Genomic DNA, 21,740 nt, shown 5'->3' with positions numbered 1-21,740 from the left:
GGTGTGCGTTCTTTCAGCAAAACGAAAACCATGCACACACATCCCTATATGTTTCTCCAGTTATACTTAATTCTTGCCCGATACTGTGAATTCTCGGTTCTGTGCTGAATAAAAATAAAACTACTTCATCGCATAATCTAAATCTTAATGTGTCTAGTTTTAATCATCCATACACTAAAAACGTATCGGTTGGGAAGGAAATACATGTGTACCGTCCCAATATTAGTGGAATGAACACTCTGATCTGGATTTCAAAACAATACTTAGATTGTTTTTCTTCCTGCGTTTCCTATAAGTCACGGAAATAAATCCTAACTAAGAGGCATGCATGCCAGAACTTGCGTGCGTATGGATGGCAGAACTTCCGTGCGTTGAAAAAAAAATAATATTAATAAAAAGTACCGGTATAGTATTAAACAGCCGTCGGATACAGAAATTATACGTTGTGGCCTTCATTCATTGGATATGAATATGATGACGCATCCAACCTGCTAGCGTCGTGTCGGGTCATGCCGCAGCACGCCCACCAATTCCATTGTCACTTCCGCAAACATGTCTGTCTAGTTCCCAATGTTCCGACCTCAGTGGGGTGCTTGATATAGTAGGGCAGGGACCAGACGGATATTGCCGTACGGTTATAAACACAGAGCCTTACACCTGGCTTGGCAAAGGGACGAGCAAATCGGTGTGCTGTTGGCACGGAGTACTCCCCGCCGGCCGCCGGTCAGCTGAATAGCTGCCCAGGACTTGCCTTAAACCAAGGATCGCACTCAGCCATTGCAAGAGATACCTAGCACACACGTTCTCGCTTGGAAGAAGTGACAGCTTCTCGAAAACATCGTAATTGGAGGGGAGAAGGTAAGAGAGAAATGTATTTGTTGTATTTATTCCATTTCTTTACCCAGGTTTCCATTGGAACCTGCATGCATAACAAATTATTAAATAATGTTAAGTAAAGTTCAACTCACAATACATACGGTGGAAATTAATATTAAAAAATACAAGTACATATATCTCAGAAATATTAAACAAAAGATGTACATTGTGCACATTAATTTGAAGAAAGACTTCACTTAAACTTCGACATACATTATTTTCCAGTTTACCTTTTCAGGCGCGGATCCTTAGTTCTGACCAAAACTTTTCTTTCATAGAATTAATTAAAAATAATGCGACCCCCCCCCCCCCCCCCCGCTCTGACACCGAAAAAAAATATACATGGTAATTACATCTGCCTGTGCACAAATGCGTACAGAGCCAGCTGGGTTAGGGGTATTTTTAGTGTACACTATAGTTTAACAATCGTCGGATTTGAACAGCGCTCCAATTGAAAGTATGGTACGAGCCCCTTCCCCCACCCCGCCCCCACCTATTGATTTTACGAGGTAAAGTGTCCAGACAAACAACCCTGTCTACATTTCACCAATGATTTGCTGAGGAAACCTCTGGCCCCGCAACAATTCCTGGATCCGCCCTGCTTTTTCTTGACAAAAATTACGCTTCGCAAAGTTAAGATATACATGTACATGTAATGTGTAGGCTAATGTGGTAGATGTACCGAGCCAAAATAACGTGTAACTGTATTGGATTACATGTCAACCATTGATCAAACAAGGTACTAAGGTCAACACGATACAGCTAGCTAGGCTTCCCAAAATCGTGCGCTTTTTGTGCAAACGGCCGTTTGTGTACATTCGTCGGTTTTGAACAGCGACCCCGTCGGCAGACGGTGCCAGCCCCCACCCCAGCTCTTCGGTTTTACCATGGAGGAATAACCCTCCATGGTTTTACGGAGGCTAAGGGTACATAGACAGAAAACCGTTCCCACATTTCAGCACGAATGTGCAAGTGCCCTTTTTCAAGAAATTGTCACCCCCCTAAAAATGACGCTGCTACGCCCCTGCAATATATATTAAAATACAAATTGACGCTCGACCCATTGCAGTAGAATGTTTGCATTCCCGAAATCTTGTTTCACGAAAATGTTTGAAGCCAACTATAACATTGCTCTTGGGAACAATACGCGCCACGCCCACACACTGCAGCATACATTTTGAACATTGGACCAAGCATGATCCTAACTGTTGAATAGTAAATCCAGTTCACCCTGGGCAAATGGGACTTTGTTATCCCCTGGGTGAATGGAAGCAATAATAAATGTCACATGATGTGAGTTCCTCCAATCAGATGACAAGGATATTATGTCAGTTATAGTATAACAATAGTGACTGAGCAAAGGGCTCGTCTACGAGATAAGACGTGGGCCCGATATTTACTCCGCAATCATTGACCAAAGTTCAAGTTGAAGGATGGAGACACTACAGGCGATAAAAACATGTTTATGGCGGAAGTATTATCTACTATGTTCAACAAAACCATACCTGCTAAATATAGTTTTTTTCCGGCCAGTTTCACCAAGTTTTCATTCAATTGCACGCCTGGCTCATTCAATTTAGATTACACTTGAAATATCACGCAGTTCGTCGACGCGTCATTCGACAATCAAAAAAAAAAAATTCAATTTCGCTATCCGAGCATTCTATCATTTTTTTTAAAGCTGCGTTCGTCCCTATAATTCAGTTCAATTCAATTCAATTGAATTTGACTTTATTACCCCTGACGGGAAATTCCATTGGCCTTTTACATTTAAACACATTAATGAACACTTGATTTCAAATAATAAATAATATTACACAAAAATCACAATATAAAAGATGCATTCAAATTAATAGTATCCCATTGTTTATTCAATTCCGTCTGAATGAGGATTTGATTTATTTATTTATACCTTTATTTATCCAGGGTAAACCCAAACAGCAAAGAATTGTTTTTTTTTTATTAGGGCCCTGCATTAAAATAGTCTTATAATATGAATGTCACAAATGGAAGGCTTAAAATGAAAAAAAAGGAACAAAACAAAGAAATAATGCACTTAACACAAAAGCAAAATCGAAGAAAAGATCAAAGCAAGCAAAAATTATATAACGTTACTAAAAATGAACGCTAATAATAAGGAAAACAAAACAAAAATAAAAGGTTCAGGTACGTGTAAACAAAAAGAGATACGGTACGGAAACAAAATGTAAAAAAAAAATTAGTAAAAAACTAACAAATATCCCTTAAAAAACAGAAGGTTGAGAAGAATCAAGTGAAACAAGAACACATAAAGTTCAAATACTCAAACATTATTTAAAAATGAATACAAATACTTAGACAATTGTTAACGAACATGGTTTGAAAGGGCGTTCAGTCCTATGTGCTCCGACGTTCAATTTCAATGCATCAATTAACCATCAAAAGATGCAAAAAAAACCCTCTTAATTTAAGAATGCTAATTCATGAATACCCCAAACTATGAAGCCCGGGAAGGGACAGGGTGGATTTTTTTTTTGGAGTTTGCTAATTCGTTCGCACGAATTACTAATTCGTTCGCACGAATTACTAATTCGTGGGAACGAATTAGTAATTCGTTCGCACGAATTACTAATTCGTGGGAACGAATTAGTAATTCGTTCGCACGAATTACTAATTCGTGGGAACGAATTACTAATTCGTGCGAACGAATTACTAATTCGTGGGAACGAATTGGCAAACTCCAGTAATTCGTTCGCACGAATTACCAATTCGTTCGCACGAATAACTCCAGTAATTCGTTCCCACGAATTAGTAATTCGTGCGAACGAATGAGTAATTCGTGCGAACGAATTAGGAAATTCGTGCGAACGAATTAGGAAATTCCAAAAAAAAATTCCACCCTGTCCCTTCCCGGGCTTCATAATCCGGCGAGATTTTTTGGCAAGCAAACACACACGATGGTCCCTTTTTACAATTTTACATCAGTGACTCCACAAATATGCTTGATAAAAGTGTAGATGCAGTCATCGCCTTTGCATTAAGCCCATCGTTAATTACATATTTCAGGCCGGCAAAGTATGATGATGGCGAACAGAGGTGGTGGTGACAGACGAGACAAATCACGGAAAGCTGTTAAGCGTTCATCCCCGGGAGAGTCAAAAGGCCAAACGTCCCCCACCAAAACCAGTCCAAAGCGACAGCTCTCACAAAGGGAAGCAAAGCTCCCCAAGGCATCTCCCACAGCAAGGAAAAAGCCACGGGCGACCTCTCCCAAGAAGACTCCTGCACGTGCCACAACCCGTCAGCCGAAGAAGAGCGTCGTTGTTACTAAGGTCAAGAAGAAACTCAATCATGGTCAGTACCTCCTCTCACGTTTATACATTTCCAGAAATGACTGATTTAATATAAAATCATTTACGGAAAAAAAGAGGACGGTGGAAATCCATCGGTATAGACGAGTATGGCAGGTAGGCCTCTTCAAAATCTTGCACTTAAAAATTTCATTTCAGATAAGAAGCCAGTTGGTGTCACGAAGGCAAAGGGGAAAGCGACTACTTCTACCGCAAAAGGAAAACGGCAGATTCGAGACAGCAAGGGGACATCAAAAAAGAAAGTGCTTGGTGCAAAAGGGGCTAAAAAGAAGGGAACAACGGCAGTAAAGACCAGGGTGGCGACCACCGCAAAGGGGAGGATGAAGAAGCGTGCGACGGTGGCCAAGCCAAAAGGAGCGACCATCGCAAAGGGTGGTAAAAAGAAAGGGAAAGCAGTAAAGGAGACTGGAAGCAAAATGAAGAAGTTGCCTCGCCACCCCAACAGCAAGCTGATTCCGAACCTAAAGATCCAAGTGGTTGACAAAGATCCTCTGTTTGAAGTCAAGTATGTTATATCCTATTTTTGTATCTTCACGGTTTTAATTTTAAGCTGCTGTCAAAGACGGGCTATACGGACAAAGTGATGGAACCAAAAAACCCCTAATAATAGTTGTTTGAATTCAAAACTTTGGTAAATTGACTTGAAGTTTTGAATGTCAGAGTCTATTTTTTTTACGCAGGACTGAGAAACGGATTCCGAAAGTGTCAGACTATGTGGACTGCAAACAGGCCATCCGCGCCGTCTTGACTAAGGACAGCGACCTCCTGAAGAAACTGATCAATAACACCAAGGAGATACCCTCGTTGTTTGTTCCGAGAAGCGTGTGTCTGCAAGATGACGCCCTGGACTACGCAGTCAAGACGGGGAACATCGATGCTATCAAGCTTCTCTACGAAGAGCGTTTTTGTAATACTAAGTCTCGCAAATCTATGTCGCAAGCACTAATGGATCATCAGAGAACAGGCAGGTAGGGTTGAGTACTTGATTTGTCATTTTCCTTGCTTAAACCGCTGTATTATTGACGCGAATGTAAATGTTGTTCAGACAACTAGAATGTACATGTACAACCACCTCTGTCTTAAGATTTCCATATTGTACGATGATGCGATGTAAAAGATGCACACACAAATTTCGTTTCGTTTGTGAATTCGATCTGTGATTGATTTTTAAAAAAATGTTTTAAAACAATAATCCAGTTTACTTGCTCTGATGACGCGCGCTGTTAAGTTTTGCACCTCAAGTTTTTTAGTGTAGTCTTTATAAATTGTGACGGGGTGAGTTGTCAGTCCCTAATGTTTGCTTTTCTTATCTCATTTACTTTACAAAAAAAAACCCACAATATTGCTCATTGGGTTCTATATAAAGATACGTTTAATTATGATGTTTATCACATCTAGATATAATTACCGAACGTTTGGACATGCTGTACGGAGAATCAACATTGGCAGGAAATCTAGAGAGGGCAACAACGCGTTCACAAAGGTACAGATAATTATGTGACCACAGTTCATACAGGGTGAGTTAAACAAAGCGGAATCCAAACCCCCTAAAATATATTTCATATTTAAAAAAACAACAACTATGTAGCACCAAAAATAATAATGACTGGAAAGCCAATTTCGTAAACTACTTTAAGATGAAAAAAATAATGAAATTGCTCAATCCGTTCAAAGAATATCACCATTTAAACGCAATGACCCTAACGCCTCTTACGTAAAAAAAAAAAAAAAAATATTGTGTATTCTGACTGTCTAGAACAACAAAGAGAACGACACATAATACTTGTTTCAACAACTGTAGTACACAATATCTTTATACAACCCTGCATAGTCAAACAATTTGATTTTTAATATCCCTTTTTTAACTTCAAAAGGATGTTGTTGAATATGTTTAACTTTTAAACTGAGTTTTAATCGCTGGTGATGGTTGAAGACAATTGTGACGACGATTCTTGAAATCGCATTTTATGGACGAAAGAGGTTTTAGGGTCATTGTGTTTAAATGGTGATATACTTTGAACGGATTGAGCAACTTAATTTCTTTTTCATAGTTTATGAAATTGGCTTTCCAGTTATTATTATTTTTGGTGCTACATATTTTTTTTTTTAAATATGAAACATATTTTGGGGGGTTTGGGTTCCGCTTTTTTGACTCACCCTGTATTTAACTGCGCTTGTGTAAACTAACATTAAGTTTGAGTATTTCAGACTTTCGGGACAATGTAAAAGGAAAATGCAAAGAAATGTATAGAGGCAATGGTAACCACATCTATAATTTGTACAGGTGATCGTAAGAGGAAGGAAATCTTATTCGCATAAATATAAGGAATTCGCAGAAAATACACTCACGAAAATCAGAAAAACATATGCAGTCAAAATTTATTGATTTTTTTTCTTTATTTCATTTTGGCATTTATACTCTCTACAAGGTTGCTTGCATGTGGCGGATTGATATGCTATAAAAGTGAACATCATGTCGTCTTGTGCGGAATACTCGAAAAACGCTGTTGACTTTGTTTGTATTCAATTCTAATGTATTGAAGTTTAACAAGAGTAAGGTAACCTGTACATGCAGCATTTATGTGAAAAGTGATCAAGTTTATCGTGTAAAAATCAAGCAAATTAGAGAAAATCATTAAGTTGGTCAGTCTCTTTAGAAAATCGCACATCTTTGTGTTCGGAGAGGGGAGACTCTGAAAGTTTTGGAAATTGACTGGAATTAAACGGAAAAAAAAATAAATATGAAATAAAAAATTGGATAATAAAGATGCGAATTCAGTTGTTTTATAAAGCCCACTGGGTTGACACAAAAGACGAACCATGTTTTCAATAACTATTTTGGGGTATCATGGTCACATGTGCCGTTGCCGGTGCTGTATTTTGCAGTTAAAATCGCGTAGCCATGCACGCCCCCGCCTCTTTTTTTTATGCGTCCTATATTCTCACCTTTATCATTATTTTTGTTGGGGGGGGTCCCTATGCATGTAGTTGCATTTTATTTTTTACAGCATTTCATTTTTTTAGTTGCATATTTCTGATTTTATTCTCTAGGATATTGAACAGTACGAGAACATAGACGAAATGTTACGTTGGGAAAAGCATATGACCTTTGGATTGTCACCACAGGTGCTTAACCTGCTTATGCGCCTTTTTCCTGGACATGAAGATGAGGTAAGTTTCACTTGCCTTTAAAAAAAAAGAAACATTCACTTTCTAATGGATCATGCACTATCTGTTATTTTAATTTAATGTTGAGTTAGCTTTAGAATCTGTTGCGAAGGGAGCGAAAACACTTGAAATGACGCCAATAAACTGTCCAAATGTTTGAACCTCGATAAAGTGTTAACGATCATTTCCTTGCCAAGAACTGCTGAAAGACTATTGACAAATTATGATCGAAACTAAGTTAGTTTGTTTGATGAAGGTCTGGCGCCGTTATTCCTTATTAGTGTAAAACACTCGACAATGTTATATATAACCAACAGTGTACACATGCGTAAAGACAAGTATTCGGCCGCATGTGTCAGTGCCGGGGTGGCCGGATTTTTCCGTCCGTGGGACAGAATATCCATGCGACAGAATCTGTTTCCACACCGGTAGCGATTTAGCGCACGTATCTACCAACAATTAGGTACCCAAGGCGCTGGTAATAATATATTTTGTTAAAGACAGGTAAATGAAGTTTATGAGAATTATGAGATCAATTGTGTAGCACCTTATAAGGCCAGGGTATACAAGGTGCTGCGGCGCATATTGCAGCCACTGCCAGAAACACCGGGGCAAACCCCTTCTCTTACTAGCGATAAGTGTTACTGAGGTTCTTTCACGTGCATTACACAACACGAAGGACCTACGGCTTTACGTCCCATCCGAAGGACGAAGCAATAATCGTAGACAAGTAATTCGGATTAAGCACTCTGGGGGAGGGGGGGGGAGGTGTTGGAAACTGACCGTGACGCAAGAGGATAGTATTATATACCGTGCTATACTTGTTTACAAGAAAATAAACGTGACTTCATTTGAACTCTTCAGTGGACCAAGCTCTTTGAGGCTGAATACAATCCGAACACAAATCAGTAATCTATCGAAATTTGTGCCTGAAGAGTGAATTCGCAGATAACATTGATCTGGCGGTGATGGCAGGCCATCATCAGCTGGCTGGAGGGTTGATAAAGAAATTTGGCGGAGGATATGGCTTCAACAAGCTCCACGAAGAAGTAAGTATAATCTCACACAGACAGAGACACGTATAATCTGTTGTACTTGAAAATCAAACGTGTAGCGGGACAAACGTTTGAGATGGCTTACTTTCAGTAATGCATGCAGATTTATTTACCTTACTCGATTTTCTAGTTGAGGAGCAGAAATCATATAGCAGAATAAAAAAAAAAAAAAGAGAGAACTGCGAACAAAGACGAGTTGCGATGAAGAAGCAGTGGCCCTTAGAATGATATAGAGGTCGGGGTCCGGTCATGCGGCCTCTCTTTGCAGCTGAAATTAGTTGCTTGTCTTGACTGATGTTCAAACAATATATATTTTAACGACAGGTTCTGCTTGCCGGTAAACCGGAAGAACTGAGTCCATTCCGAGCTGTTTCGGTGCGCAAGAAACCTTACGCAAATGGCAAGGTAATCGAACATTAATGCCATTGATGAACTCATTGTTACTTGAAATCAACAAACACACTCTTCAGTCTCAAAAACCTCCTCTCCCTTTGTGGTTCAGGAGTCCTTAATTATTTACCATTTAATTTCTTTTAAAGATTAATTTCGAATTCGCAATACCATGCACATTGCATATTAACTCAAAGAAACGTACTTTTGAAAAATTGATTTTGTTTACAGGGCCATATGATTTTGTTTTTTGTTTTTCTCAAAATTGAAGCATTATAGTTGCCATATGAATTCGACATCGCATTTGAGTTATTTGTCAACGTCTAGATTTGTGTGCCAATAATTAAAAACATTCATAGTGGAGTTGGCTTTATGTTTACAATTAATTAAAACGTTTGAGTTAAAGCTGCAGAAAAAATCTAAATATAGATACAACATCCTTAATATAACCTTGTTAATAATGCGAAACACCGTACAAACTCCAGGATAAGCTGAGATAATCGCGTCGTTGGGAATGAGTCCCAGTGTTTTATGTATGGTTTTATGACAAGGATGACGCTTAAAAGTGCAGTAATGTTTTGTCATTTCATAGATGAGGGGCATTATAAACAGAGTAATATTCTATACTGCATTCTATGACTCCACAGATCACTCCTTTGCACTGTGCGGCCATCAACCCCAACCCTAAGATCCTGGACAAGCTCCTATCCATCGCGCCTGGTCCCTTCGTTCTCGATAAGGTTGGGTTTTTGCCCATTCACTATGCCGCGGCCTGTGAGGGCAGTGGTCCTCTAGAACTGCTTCTGAAAAGGTAAGAAAGGTTGAACATATGTTTTGGACCTCGTGCAATCGATCTAACCTATTTGCGACTTTAAAATGTTGCCTCTAAATAGGAGTTGTGGCATTAAGGAGCATTGAAATGTCTTGTTAATGTCCGGTGTCTCCCTAAGGTATAACTAACTAAAGACGACAAAATGACTCCTTTAGTATCAATCGCATTCCGTTATAAACTGAAATGTTTTTGTGTGATTTACATAAATGTCTCCCTAATTTATGCTGTCTCCCTAAGGTGTAATAATGCCTACAAAATGTCTCTTTAAGGTACTTTTAACAGGTGTAATGCTTTATCAATCTGTGTTGGAGTGACACCATCTTCAGGCAGTCATTAACTTTACAGGCCCCTCGTTATATACATTTATGCAATCCTTGAAAATGCACCTTTTGGGGATTTATGCTAATTTTAGTTTCCATATTCAAGAACAAAATTGTGATGTCATTTCAGGCAATAACTTCAATATTGCCGCACCAGAAGTTGCCAGAATTTTGGACACTTTGCTGCTGTATTGATTTTCTTTGCTCTGGTGATTCGTTGTGTCAGTACATGGAAGTAAGCCAATGAGCAAACTTTTCTCACAAATGTTTTCAATAAGCAAATTGTAGGGTTTGCAATTTTCACAGAAAACCTATCAATAGAAAAGTGTCTTCCTGAAATGATATCACAGCAACAGCGCCTCCTTAGTTGTCCGGAAAAGAGAGGACAACTACAAATGTCTGAAGAAGTGCACTTTTCAATACACTAATTAATCGAAAAGGGATGTCAAATAGTGTTCAAGCATTTAAGAGGAGTAGAAATTTGCAAAAAAGAATATCTTCAAAAGAAAAACATCATTGCATGGAGCCTTTTATGGATCATTATCATTTTATTTTCAGAGGTTCGAAAGCTGACGAATTGCAGCCGAAGACGATGGTGACCCCACTCATGATAGCAGCGAAGTATGGTCGAGTCCAAAACATCGAAACACTCATCGAGAATATAAAGTCTGGTGCGTCTAGGATTCAGTACACAATACGAAAACGAAAAAAAAAATAAGAACATCAAAAGTTCACAAATCATTCAATAAAGTAAACTGTTCTCATTTACAACTTCACACAACTTGTAAAGAAAGACAACCCTGAGTCGTGCATGCTCCGTTTGTGAATTCAGCGTCAGTCATGTTAATTTGCTTGGGCGTATTTCAAAACCGTAACGTGAGGTATTTTGTCGGCATCGAACATAGACGCAGCTTTTCATTCTGTTTTGTTTTTTAAAAGTTGATGTATCTATTCCAAAATGTTATTGTAGTTGCTGCCTCCCTTGATGAAAACTCAGTAAAGATGGCGTTGGAACAGAAGACCAATAAAGGCCATTTTGCAATCCACTATGCAGCAGAAGGAGGACACGTGGTATGTGATTAACGTGTTTGTAATTTATACAATGAATAAAAACGTGGTTTCTTCCGGGGTTGACCGTTATCAATATGTACTATTTTATACAGGGTGGTGCAAAAAGAAGGAAACCTATTTTCACAGCAATTTTCACCCATTTGTTGAGCATATTTCAAAAATTCCATTTAATGGCATTCAAATATCGATCTTTGAATATGAGTGACGAACAATTTATTGCATATGCATATTTTGTCTCTGAGATAAGGTAGTTTAAAATTGCATGTGCCTAACCTGTTTGTCCACGGACGGGTTTATTCAATCCGCTTGACGGAGCTCCGGAGCTTGATTTGAAGATAAAAAAAACACTACACTAGACTTACACGTGGACAACAGTGATTTTGGTGGCTTGTAATTAAATGAGCATAATAACGCTTTTCTTTTTTTAAAGATTTGTTTTTCACCATGTACGGTTGAAGAGCTATTGTTCACAACATTATACATGCATAGCAAAAACAGTTCAAACAAGTTAAGTATGTAGGTAAAAATTTCTGTGAAAAGTTGGTTTCCTTCTTTTTGCACAACCCTGTAGATGATAATTGCATCTTGTTATGTATGTAGCTATTGTTATAAGTGCAATGTCACGCTGGTTATTCCTTGAACCAATTATATACACCTGTACATCAAAATGTGCAAGTTTCTTTTGAGTTTGACCATACAATCGTTTGCTCGTCAAAATGGCGTAATGTCTTGATGGCATGCCTTTTTTATTTATGAATTGATAGGATTGTGTTTTGAGCTTGGTCAAGCATGGAGCTTCAGTTGAGGCAATGGAGTCGGCTCTCAACAACAAGATCACACCGCTCATGATTGCCTCAGAGAGGGGCTACTTCCGACTGGCAAAGGTCCTCATTGAGAAGTTAGGAGCTGAAATCGAGAAAAAAGGTGATGAAAGGAAAGCTTTCCCTGGTTAACTAATTTGGTGTGTTCCCTTAAAATGTATTCTTGTGTGTGTTTCATGTCTCCTGGGCTTCACTGTTGCTTAAAATAACAACAAGGTGGGTTTAAATCATCTTACAGATAAGATCAAGCGTACATCTCTGATGCTAGCCTGCATAAACGGCCACTATCCAGTAGCTACTCTACTCCTAAGGAAAGGAGCTAACCCTAACGCCAAGGACTCGTCAGGAAACAGTCCCGTTCACTATGCTGCTGCTTATGGCTGGTGGCATTGCCTCAAACTACTGCTCAAAGCTGGCGGGGACCCAAACATCCTCACCGACTGGAAGGTCTCAGTGTTCCTTTTAACCCTTTTAGACAAGGAATTTTAAGCTTTGATCCAAGTGTAACACTGACCTAGGGCCCAAAATTTTAAACATCTATTCTCGGAGTAGTGGTCTGAATCGCATTGATTTACACTGATAGCACTGATTTGAGTAGGAGACATGATTTTAAGACATTGTTTTTGACAGCGCAAATGCCAAAACATCACTTCGTTGTCTAACCCTCATTCAAATTGGTCTTATTTTCAAATATTGTCAATAACAGAAATCTTGGTATTTATTTCTAGGTTCCCCCACTAGGTCTAGCCTATCTGAAGGGTCATCTTGGATGTGCTGACCTTCTACTTAAGGAGCCGGGCGTGGATGTAAACTTCAGAGATGACAATGGCGCCACCCTACTGCTGACGACTTGTGACAAACCCCTGAGTCAAAGCACAGTGGACCTGTTGAAGTATCTGATTACGAAAGGGGCCGATGTGCACGCGGTGGATATTAATGGCAAAAATGCAGTAAGTGTGGCTCGGGAAGTGTATATATGCATAGATGATAATCTCGTATGAAAAGCCTTTAGCGAGAAGATGTGTTATTACATATTGAGCTATTGTGGTCAATAATCTCAAGTCCTGCAGATTTATATTATTTGGTTTCTTTTAAGTCAACAACAGAATATGTATTATATTTATCAGTATCACGTGTGATTATGACCGACTCTTGCGATAGGTGTTCTCAATGAAACATTGGATCCAACCATACACATAAAATCCTACTAACTAGTGACACTTTGTTGATTTGAGGTCTGAATGGGTGAATAATCACAAGTGTCAACGGACTTTTTTTGATGAGTTGTTTAATGATTGTGTGCCCTTATAATGGAAAGAACTCGTTCATTAATAATGACAATACAAAGAGGACAGTTTGGGTAGTGGTACAAAAATAATAATTTTCCAGTGTTGAGTGTTTAACTCTCTGTTCAAATTTACCTTTTCCAGCTCCATTTCGTTGCGATTGGCAACCAGCAGTCTGCACAACTGCGGGCGCAGGTGAGACATGTTATGTAGGTTATTTTTATGAGAAAAAAATCACATTGGAAACGCTCATATGTAGTTCGTGGGAAGCCTCTTGATAGTGTGACAAATCACAAACAACGCATTTTATATTAGTCTCCCTGGTCTCAACTGTATGAGCCAATAGCACTGTTAAGTGGGCGTGTCTTTAGTCACCTACTGATATCTGATTGGTCAAATCCTCTTGTATTGAGTTCAGCACTATGTGTACAAGACTATAGGGATGTTGGCCTTGAATAGGCAGAGCTAATGAGAATAAAACTTACTTCTTGATCAGGTGGAGCCAAAGAAGTCCGACCAATCTCCTGTGCTTAATTTTTTTTTGATTGTCTAATTAATTACACCTGGTAAAAGGGTGTGGTCCACAGTGATTCACATTAAATCCACCCGTGATCCGCCCAATCCACTGATGATCCACCCAAATCCACCCGAATCCACCTCATTCCACCGTGATCCACCCAATCCACCCCACCCCCAAATCAAACCACAAGTAATCCACACTACCACTAGATACAGAAGGGCTCAACTAGAAGCATCCCTGGAGCTGTGGAATTCAACCGCAGGTGCTGACGTCATTAGACCCGGCAGGGCTAGGGAAACCGATTGGCTACGCACGTTACAAATTGAAAATAAGTGATTAATTCAAACCAACATTTGCTCTGAGTAGTACAGTTCAAACCTACGTTTGCTTTCCTGAATGTTTGAAATAATTGTTTACTTCGTGCATTCCAGACGGTGTACATAATTCAAGAAACGCTCTTTGATTTTCAACCATTCTAGCCTAATCCTCTTCAATTAGCTCTTAAAGTGGTAGCTCTTAAAGTGGTAGCGCTGTTAATTGGCAAAGGCTGCGACCCTGCACACAAAGACAACGAGGGAAAAACGCCTATATCCATTGCCTTGCAAAATGTGAGTTAATTTCCTTACTTCAGACTATATTTCACTTTAAATTAAAAGAAAAAAGTAATTACTTCATGGACCTAGTGTAAATTGTGGATATGTCGCTGTTGCGGTTTTTACATTAACAGGAAGTAAATTATGGGGTATTGCTAAAAAGAAAACCATCAGGGGCCTTCGCGAACTTGTTTTCGCAGAGGGCTTGAAAGAAAATGCTGTTGAAAGTGACATGTTCTTTCTTACTGTACGAGACTTGATTTTACATAATTTAGATATGTTCAAACACTAGAGTTCAGGTGTTTTTTTATGTGCCTCAACAGGACGGGCTTGAAAGAAAATGCTGTTGAAAGTGACATGTTCTTTCTTACTGTACGAGACTTGATTTTACATAATTTAGATATGTTCAAACACTAGAGTTCAGGTGTTTTTTTATGTGCCTCAACAGGACGGAAGACCCACAATTTGGTGATGTAACATTCGGCATGATTAAATTTACTCTCATCTTGGCAATAGGGTCACTTTGAATACGTGAAGGCTTTCCTGGTCAATGATGCAGTGGTGCCATTGGATGCGGACAAGACTGGTGACAACCCGTTACACCACATAGCTAAAAACTGTAGCCAGTCGCGGGTTTCTATTATAAAGCTACTTGCCGGCATGGTAAGTCACCAGAATAGTATTCCATTGCTCGACAATATCAATTTAGTATAGTTTATCTATACAGCCAAAGGAGAAGCCGATACCAAGAACCTAACTGATATGATTAATCTCTAAAATAAACGCTTGACGCAATAAGACCTACGCTAATCAGCTGAAATAAGCATAACGTGCTCCGAGTTTGCCGAAAGACTCAAATGTGGTCGTTGCAAAGACACACTGCAATAGCTGTCTTGTACATGAAAAGCCTGACATCTTAGGGCTTGGCTACCTATATGTAGAGGGACAACGATACAAAAGGTCTGAATACATGTACTCCCAGAGTAGACATCGTTTTGATAGAGTGTTTTGCTGTCCCAATACCTTGCTGCTGATGAAAGTCTTGTCAGGCGAACAAAATCATTGTCTGCGTTCTGATGGTAATCGAATTCATTGTTTTACACTGATGTCTCCGTTTCGAATATAATGATGGAGATGGGGCAAAACTATTAAAGATGGAGGAAAACGTATAGGCTAAGAAACGCCGACAAGATCTAGTGTTGCCTGAGCAGGCATGTCTATGCTGATAGCACATGCACATTCCATTTCCCTCTTTGAGCATTTCATCAAAAATTCTATTTCATTTTCCGCTGACATCATCTGTTTCCAGGCAAAGGCTGTAAAATTGGAGGAAGCTGTCAAGATGAAAGACCGGCAAGGATGCACACCATTCCTCAGATGCATCGTAGATAACAGAGGCGTAAGACGCAGATTCTTTCCGTTATAATCTTTAGTAGTAATTGTTGTGCTCGTGAGAGAATTTATGTTATAAACTATGAGAACTGCGAAGCTGTTTCAGGATGATTGTTTTGGGAAATGTACAATTAGTTATCTCTCCATCTGTTCCTTGCAAATGTAATCGTAATCTTCGAATAAACAATAACAAACAACAGGTGCATAAGTCATCAGTAATAGGTACGGTACAGATCGTTATGGAATTCAATCAACAATCTCTTATTCTTTAATATTTAATGTGTGGGGTTTTTTTTCTTTTCTTTTTTTTACAGAATTTCACAACGGATCATGTGGTTGCCACACTTGAGGTAAAGAAGAATTCGTGCCTCGTTGTGGATTTGAAGTTTCTTGTAGTGAAATTTTGAGCGCAAGTAACTGATAATCATTCTCGTCACAATGTTACATTGTTGCTGTTGGTAGTGCGAATGTACTGCAAAAATGTTTGGGCTCATCAATTCTATAATTGAATTTGAGAATTTTCATAAAATATAAGAATTCTGATTCACCCTTTAGAGGGACATTTTTGGGACAGCCTGTATACCAGACTAACTATCTAAATTCTCAAGAGTGAAAATAGGGACTAGACGTTTTAGAGTGAAAATCACTCGCATGTTTGATTGAAATAGTCTGAAAAAAAACCACCTCAAACAAAGCTCGAGTGAAAACTCGATCTTTACGATTGAAGAAATTTAACTCTAAAAAATCTTGAATCTTCACTCGAATGGAGTGAATTTTCACTCTTTGTAATTTAGAGACAATATTTCTGCAGTTGGCAAGTCGACACTTTTCATGTTGTGCGATCAAATAACTATCTGTAAAACACATCATGTAAAAGCATTAGTTATTTGCCTTTTTTATTGAAGCAAAGTGGTTAATTGGACAAATATTCCAGTATCATTCACACCAGTGGGCTGAATATTAATGGTCTGTGGGCACAGCTGGTATATATCAAAAAAAAACTTACTGTCGTTTGCGTGGATGGGCGTGTTTTGGAGAAAACATTTTTTTAAGACATTCCCTCGAAATCATATTGGACGATCTCTTGAAGAGAGAACAAAGATTCGTCTAACTGTGTCTGAATGATAACTTTTCGATCCTCGTAGGCACTGGCTGACATATCAGACATCGATGCTCGTGTTGATGGTGGTTCTGACACAGCTCCGAGTAAGTTGAATTGATATTGGTAGATTTGCGAAATAATTCCACAGCTACAAAGTCGACAGAACTAGCCGACTAGGATCTTAAAACGTCCAGGTGAGGTTTGAACTGAGAGGCCTACTCCTCAGAGTCACAACGACAATTTACCTGGTCAAATTGGTACTTCTCTTGATCATTTTCCTGGTCATATTGAGCCACAAACCAATTGGCAAAAATGATATTTTTGACTCGGAAAAATGTCATTTGACTCTGAAAACTATAAGATCCAAATATCCCGGATTCACATCAAATCTGCCTCGGGTTCAGAGTGTTATTAGGTTATTATAATGGTAAACATAGGATCCATAGCTGATCGAATGATGTACGTACACTCTTTAAAACAGTATTCCGATTTGACTTGCAATCAGTCAAACTAGCACCCAACCGACAACTGCATGCGCAAATGACAACGGTGTGTTCAACAAATGTAACTTTATATTAAAGGTTGTATGGCCTCATTAATTGTCTAAGGATGAATTGCTTGAGAGAATGGTTTCTCTTTTTCCCGAGCCTTTTGTAGTCATCTCAATGATGCAAACTCAGCAAGCCTAGATGCATTGGTACGGGCAAAGGCGGATCCAGGGGGAGGGCATACCCCCCCTTCCCCCCCCCCCCCAAATATATATAAATAAAAATGAATAAAAAGAAATCGAATCCATTTCTTTTTGTTTAAAAGTGACGTCGCAAAAAAGGCAGCCACTGCGTTCACCACCATCTTTTCCTAACAGATATTGGTTAAAGTGGTCAGAAATTGCCTCAGATCGCACCACAGATTATCTAGGATCCAAAATCATTTCGGGGCCTTTAAGCATAAGCGGGCCCGCAACTCGACAGCGTTAATTTTTGGACCCACTTTTTGTGGGCAAACATTTTTTGGGACCCCCCCCCCTCCGAAAAAAAAATATGTTCTTGATCCGCACTTGAGTATGGGAAGACTTTCTTGTGTTCTCACTCTGAGAAGTCTGGGGTCAGTTTCAACCCCACATCCGCGTCAAATGTGACCTGACGCTTTTCAGGGGTCAACTTTTCCGGGCCGTTGTGAACCGGATAGTGTCATTTCACAAACAAAAATGTCGCTTTGACGCGAACTGAGTTCCGATTCTGACCGGGGAGCCTGTTTAAAGTGGGTGTGTGTGTGTGTGTGTGGGTGAGTTTGTGTTACATACCCTATGTGGACTTGTGAACAAAAGAGGTCCACATAATGCAGGTTGTGTTAACCTTATGTGGACTAAGCCGTGTCCACATAAGGTTTTGCCCTTTCTGGAAAACAGGTTTAGAGGCATTTTTGGGTTAGGTTTATCAGTAGCAGAATGAAGAGAAACACTATAGGGAATCATAGAAAAAAAATTGGGTTAAAAGAGTTTTCACAGTTTAAGTAAAGTTATTTTTTGTACCTAGTTTTCTTAACTACACGAAAACAAAGCAATGTCCACACAAGGTATGTAACGTAAGTCGGGGTGTGTTAGTGGGTGGGTGCGTGGGTGCACAGGTAAGTGTCATATAGTTTCCATCCTCTTCTTTCAGATGATCACGCTGGCTCCTGTGCTCTGCACTTCCTTGCCGCTCAACCACCAGGTCGTGTCTGGACCAAGGTCATTGGAATGAAACCCGCACTGGATGTGTTAAATGCTGATGGCAAAACACCGCTGATAATGGCCATAGACGCAAAACAAACCCAAAATGTTCACACACTGGTATGTGTTCCAGCATGCCGTTGAGGGCGGGTTCATTTGTTCACAGGCTTAATGAAAGACCTTTTTCTCGGAGGGCTGCAGACGCCCAAAATCGGAAAAAGTAGGGTTATTTCTTTGAACCAAATCTTGTTAACCAAAACACAAATATTCCAATTTGTTGGAAGAAAGAAAAGAAGATATTTTTTATGAGCTTGGGACGCGAATCTTTCAATTCTCAAGTAACGGGCGGGAAATCTGTCTTTTTAATTCCTACAAATTCTTGTTTTAGAACAACTACGGCAAAAAGGCATGCTTTTCAATTTGAATTGAAACCATTAAATCGTTTTAAAAATGTAATCAAATTGAAGAAGTTCATTACATTTGTTTAGTTTTTTTCCCTTCAAATTTTCTGTGACCGATAAATCTTTTATGTGAGTCATGAGAAAAACGATAGTTCTGTGTGATTCATATACATAAATAAACTAAACGACTCAACATTAAAATTGCTGATCACCTTGTGAATTGTCATTGCTTACAGTTGTCGGAGGGAGCAGACCCTAATTCCTCGGACGAGTTTGAACATTTTTCCCTTCTGCGGGCTGTGTGGTAGGTCTTAAGCATCTTATTAGTATACACAATATCATGCGTTCTCGCCAATATCATGCGTTTTCGCCATATACCGTAGTTACTGTGACGTAGCCAGGATGTGGGGTAGGAGCTGTGGATCGAGTACGTTTCTTAACAAATTTACAGTGCCCCCCCCCCCCCACACACACACACCGTACACAAGTGCTCCCGACAAAAAAAACCCGAAATTTGCCCTTCGCCCAAGAAGTGTCTGTTTGAAGTAACTTAACCAAAGGGGGGATGTAGGTGAATAGTTTTAACTTGATGATGCTAATTCCCTTCACCCTACAGATTTATGAAAACAATCGAGATTTAAAAGGGAAAAAGAGCGCACACACCTACGGTCAAATGAGGGGTACCAACCAGTCGGCCCAGGAAACTTTGGGCATTTTTTTTTTTTATTGTGGATCCACTCTTGGTGCTCCCATGGAACGTTGCCCCCCCCCCCCCCCATGAAAAATCCTGGCTACGCAACTTTGTAGGCACTTCGGAGGTACAGCTGCATGAGATATGCTTACCAGTGATATTTTTTTCTTCCAACAGCAACGACCTACCAGCTGTCATTCCAGATCTCATCGCTAAAGGGGCAAACATCCATGGCTCGTTGTTCAAGAACAAACAACCAGGCATCATGCATTACATTCCCGCCTATATCAGTGAGTTAAATCTTCATCTTCGATACTAGACACGTTAAATCTTCATCTTAGATTCTAGACTCAAATCAGTTGCAACCGTAGTGCAAGTTCTTGTGGGGCTAATAGTTTGAATGCGTTGTCTATTATGTTGACATGAGTGACCAATGGGATAATTTTTTTGAATTCACCCGACAACTTTATCCAGCAATGACTTAAAAGAATCACAATTGCAGTTGAATGTGTGCCAAAGACAAGAAAATGGGAATAATTCTTTTACTGTGCATCTGGTACCTTATTACAGTAGAGCAAAAGAGCGGAATAAATAATTCAGGAAAAGGATAAATAGTCGGAAATATAGTCACAAAATCAAAAAGCCCCCAAAACATTTAAGTAATCCCTTTAACTTATATAAATTAAGGTGCGCAGAAGTGTGTCAAAATTTACGGCATAACAATTACAAGGCTAAGTGCAAAACCAGGATTAATTAGAAGTAAGGCTTCTTATTGGTTTCTGACTTTCAACACATCTAATTTAAACTACATTTTGTTTTGGCACACAGACACACAAGTACGTATTTAAATTAATTGATAAAGAAGATCTTGTCGTTTTTAATATACAGTTTTCTTGTCGATTTATTCCAAACTACGCTCCAACAAAAAGCAAGCATGGGAGAAAGAGAAACAAAAAGTTAAGATCATTAACCAAGCATTCAGGAGTCAGACTTTGGAATTCAAAAGTGTAGCACCATCCATGCATAGACAAAATAGAGAGACTGCATTTTTGAGGAATAAGCGGTCATGCGTTTGATTTGTCTAGACGTTGCTATATCTTATCAGACAACCATAACGGCAATCAACAATAAACAGCGCAATACCACTATGATAAAGAATTTGCATGGGTCATGTTTCACTTTTAAATGTTTCAAAAAAATAAATATTTCTTATTGATATTTCTTATATTTCAGTAGAGAAACTTTACCTTAAAGAAATTAATGATTGGGATGCTCTTGGCTTAAAGTACGCCACGATAGGCAACCCCAATTTCCGGAGACTACCTCTACGAATTTCGGACCTCAAATCTCTAAACATAAAAAGTCGTATAGAAATAATAATACCAATATTAAACTGGGTGAATTTTAGGCTTATCATTAAAGAGGTGCGAGCGACACTTCGTGAGGAAATCCAGAGGAAGTCCTACATGTGGACTCCCACATGCCTCCCACAAGTGCCCTTGAGTAAGGCGCTTTACCTCAATTACTCCTCTCAATCCAGGTGTTAAATGGGTATGCCGGCATTATTCAGTGCATGCTAGGAGGGTAACGGACTCGCTGTGGAGGAGGTGTGGTGATCCCCCCACAGCAACAACATTCCATCGAGCCTGGCCTACATCGCTTAAAAGGCCTGGACCACTCTGTTCCTGTGAACACAGGTTCGTCCCGTTGAGCCTTAGACCGTGCCCTGGGCCTCCCTCAACCTTAATCCATCCCTGGTTGATTGGGATACCTTACCTAGCATATTATAGTTTCGTCGTCAAATTATGGTTTATCCATGTGTTCCTCTTTACAGAGAATCTTGATGCCAAGCTCCGTACAGCCAAAGAGCTAGTTGCGGCCGGAGCTTCTCTGTCCGCCGTTGACGATGAGAACAGGACGGTCTTGCACAACGCGTTCAACGCGATTGAATCACACGTGACCACGGAGTTTCTGGAGTTCCTTCTGGACCACAAGTTGGATGTCTTTGCTGTGGATAACTTCGGCAGGTTGCCAGTTCATTACGCGATTTACAAATACAAGTATGTTATTTGAAGCAAACCCTTGATACCCTTGGTTTAAGATTTGGATTTCCGTTAAAGATCGTCCCGCAGAATGCATAATGTTCCAAACGGGTTTCTGT

The 21,740-nt window shown here is 39.5% G+C and overlaps 1 protein-coding gene across 5 annotated transcripts in view; it reads left to right on the top strand.

Moving 5' to 3' along the window:
* The first annotated feature begins 621 nt into the window (after positions 1–621).
* LOC119740989 (poly [ADP-ribose] polymerase tankyrase-like) overlaps positions 622–21,740 on the top strand; it is a 36,751-nt gene continuing 15,632 nt past the window's right edge. For 2 of the 5 annotated variants that reach the window (XM_038216529.1, XM_038216526.1), the window contains exons 1-24: positions 624–858; positions 3,922–4,209; positions 4,365–4,731; positions 4,907–5,194; positions 5,625–5,709; positions 7,278–7,397; positions 8,330–8,443; positions 8,774–8,854; positions 9,487–9,650; positions 10,550–10,662; positions 10,962–11,062; positions 11,827–11,986; positions 12,122–12,330; positions 12,612–12,833; positions 13,314–13,364; positions 14,169–14,297; positions 14,799–14,945; positions 15,592–15,681; positions 15,989–16,024; positions 16,820–16,880; positions 18,438–18,607; positions 19,125–19,192; positions 19,757–19,869; positions 21,414–21,639. In XM_038216529.1, coding sequence (XP_038072457.1) covers positions 3,933–4,209; positions 4,365–4,731; positions 4,907–5,194; positions 5,625–5,709; positions 7,278–7,397; positions 8,330–8,443; positions 8,774–8,854; positions 9,487–9,650; positions 10,550–10,662; positions 10,962–11,062; positions 11,827–11,986; positions 12,122–12,330; positions 12,612–12,833; positions 13,314–13,364; positions 14,169–14,297; positions 14,799–14,945; positions 15,592–15,681; positions 15,989–16,024; positions 16,820–16,880; positions 18,438–18,607; positions 19,125–19,192; positions 19,757–19,869; positions 21,414–21,639 — 3,392 coding nt within the window. In that variant the 5' untranslated portion in view covers positions 624–858; positions 3,922–3,932. Of the gene's footprint in view, positions 859–3,921; positions 4,210–4,364; positions 4,732–4,906; positions 5,195–5,624; positions 5,710–7,277; positions 7,398–8,329; positions 8,444–8,773; positions 8,855–9,486; positions 9,651–10,549; positions 10,663–10,961; positions 11,063–11,826; positions 11,987–12,121; positions 12,331–12,611; positions 12,834–13,313; positions 13,365–14,168; positions 14,298–14,798; positions 14,946–15,591; positions 15,682–15,988; positions 16,025–16,819; positions 16,881–18,437; positions 18,608–19,124; positions 19,193–19,756; positions 19,870–21,413; positions 21,640–21,740 lie in introns of all 5 variants that reach the window. The other 3 variants (XM_038216530.1, XM_038216528.1, XM_038216527.1) reach the window with 3 other exon arrangements.

This window comes from Patiria miniata, unplaced genomic scaffold, assembly GCF_015706575.1.
Source record: "Patiria miniata isolate m_02_andy unplaced genomic scaffold, ASM1570657v1 HiC_scaffold_5, whole genome shotgun sequence".
Classification (NCBI taxonomy): Eukaryota; Metazoa; Echinodermata; class Asteroidea; order Valvatida; family Asterinidae; genus Patiria; species Patiria miniata.
Note: the sequence above shows the minus strand (reverse complement) of the source record. Positions and strands in the feature narration are given on the sequence as shown.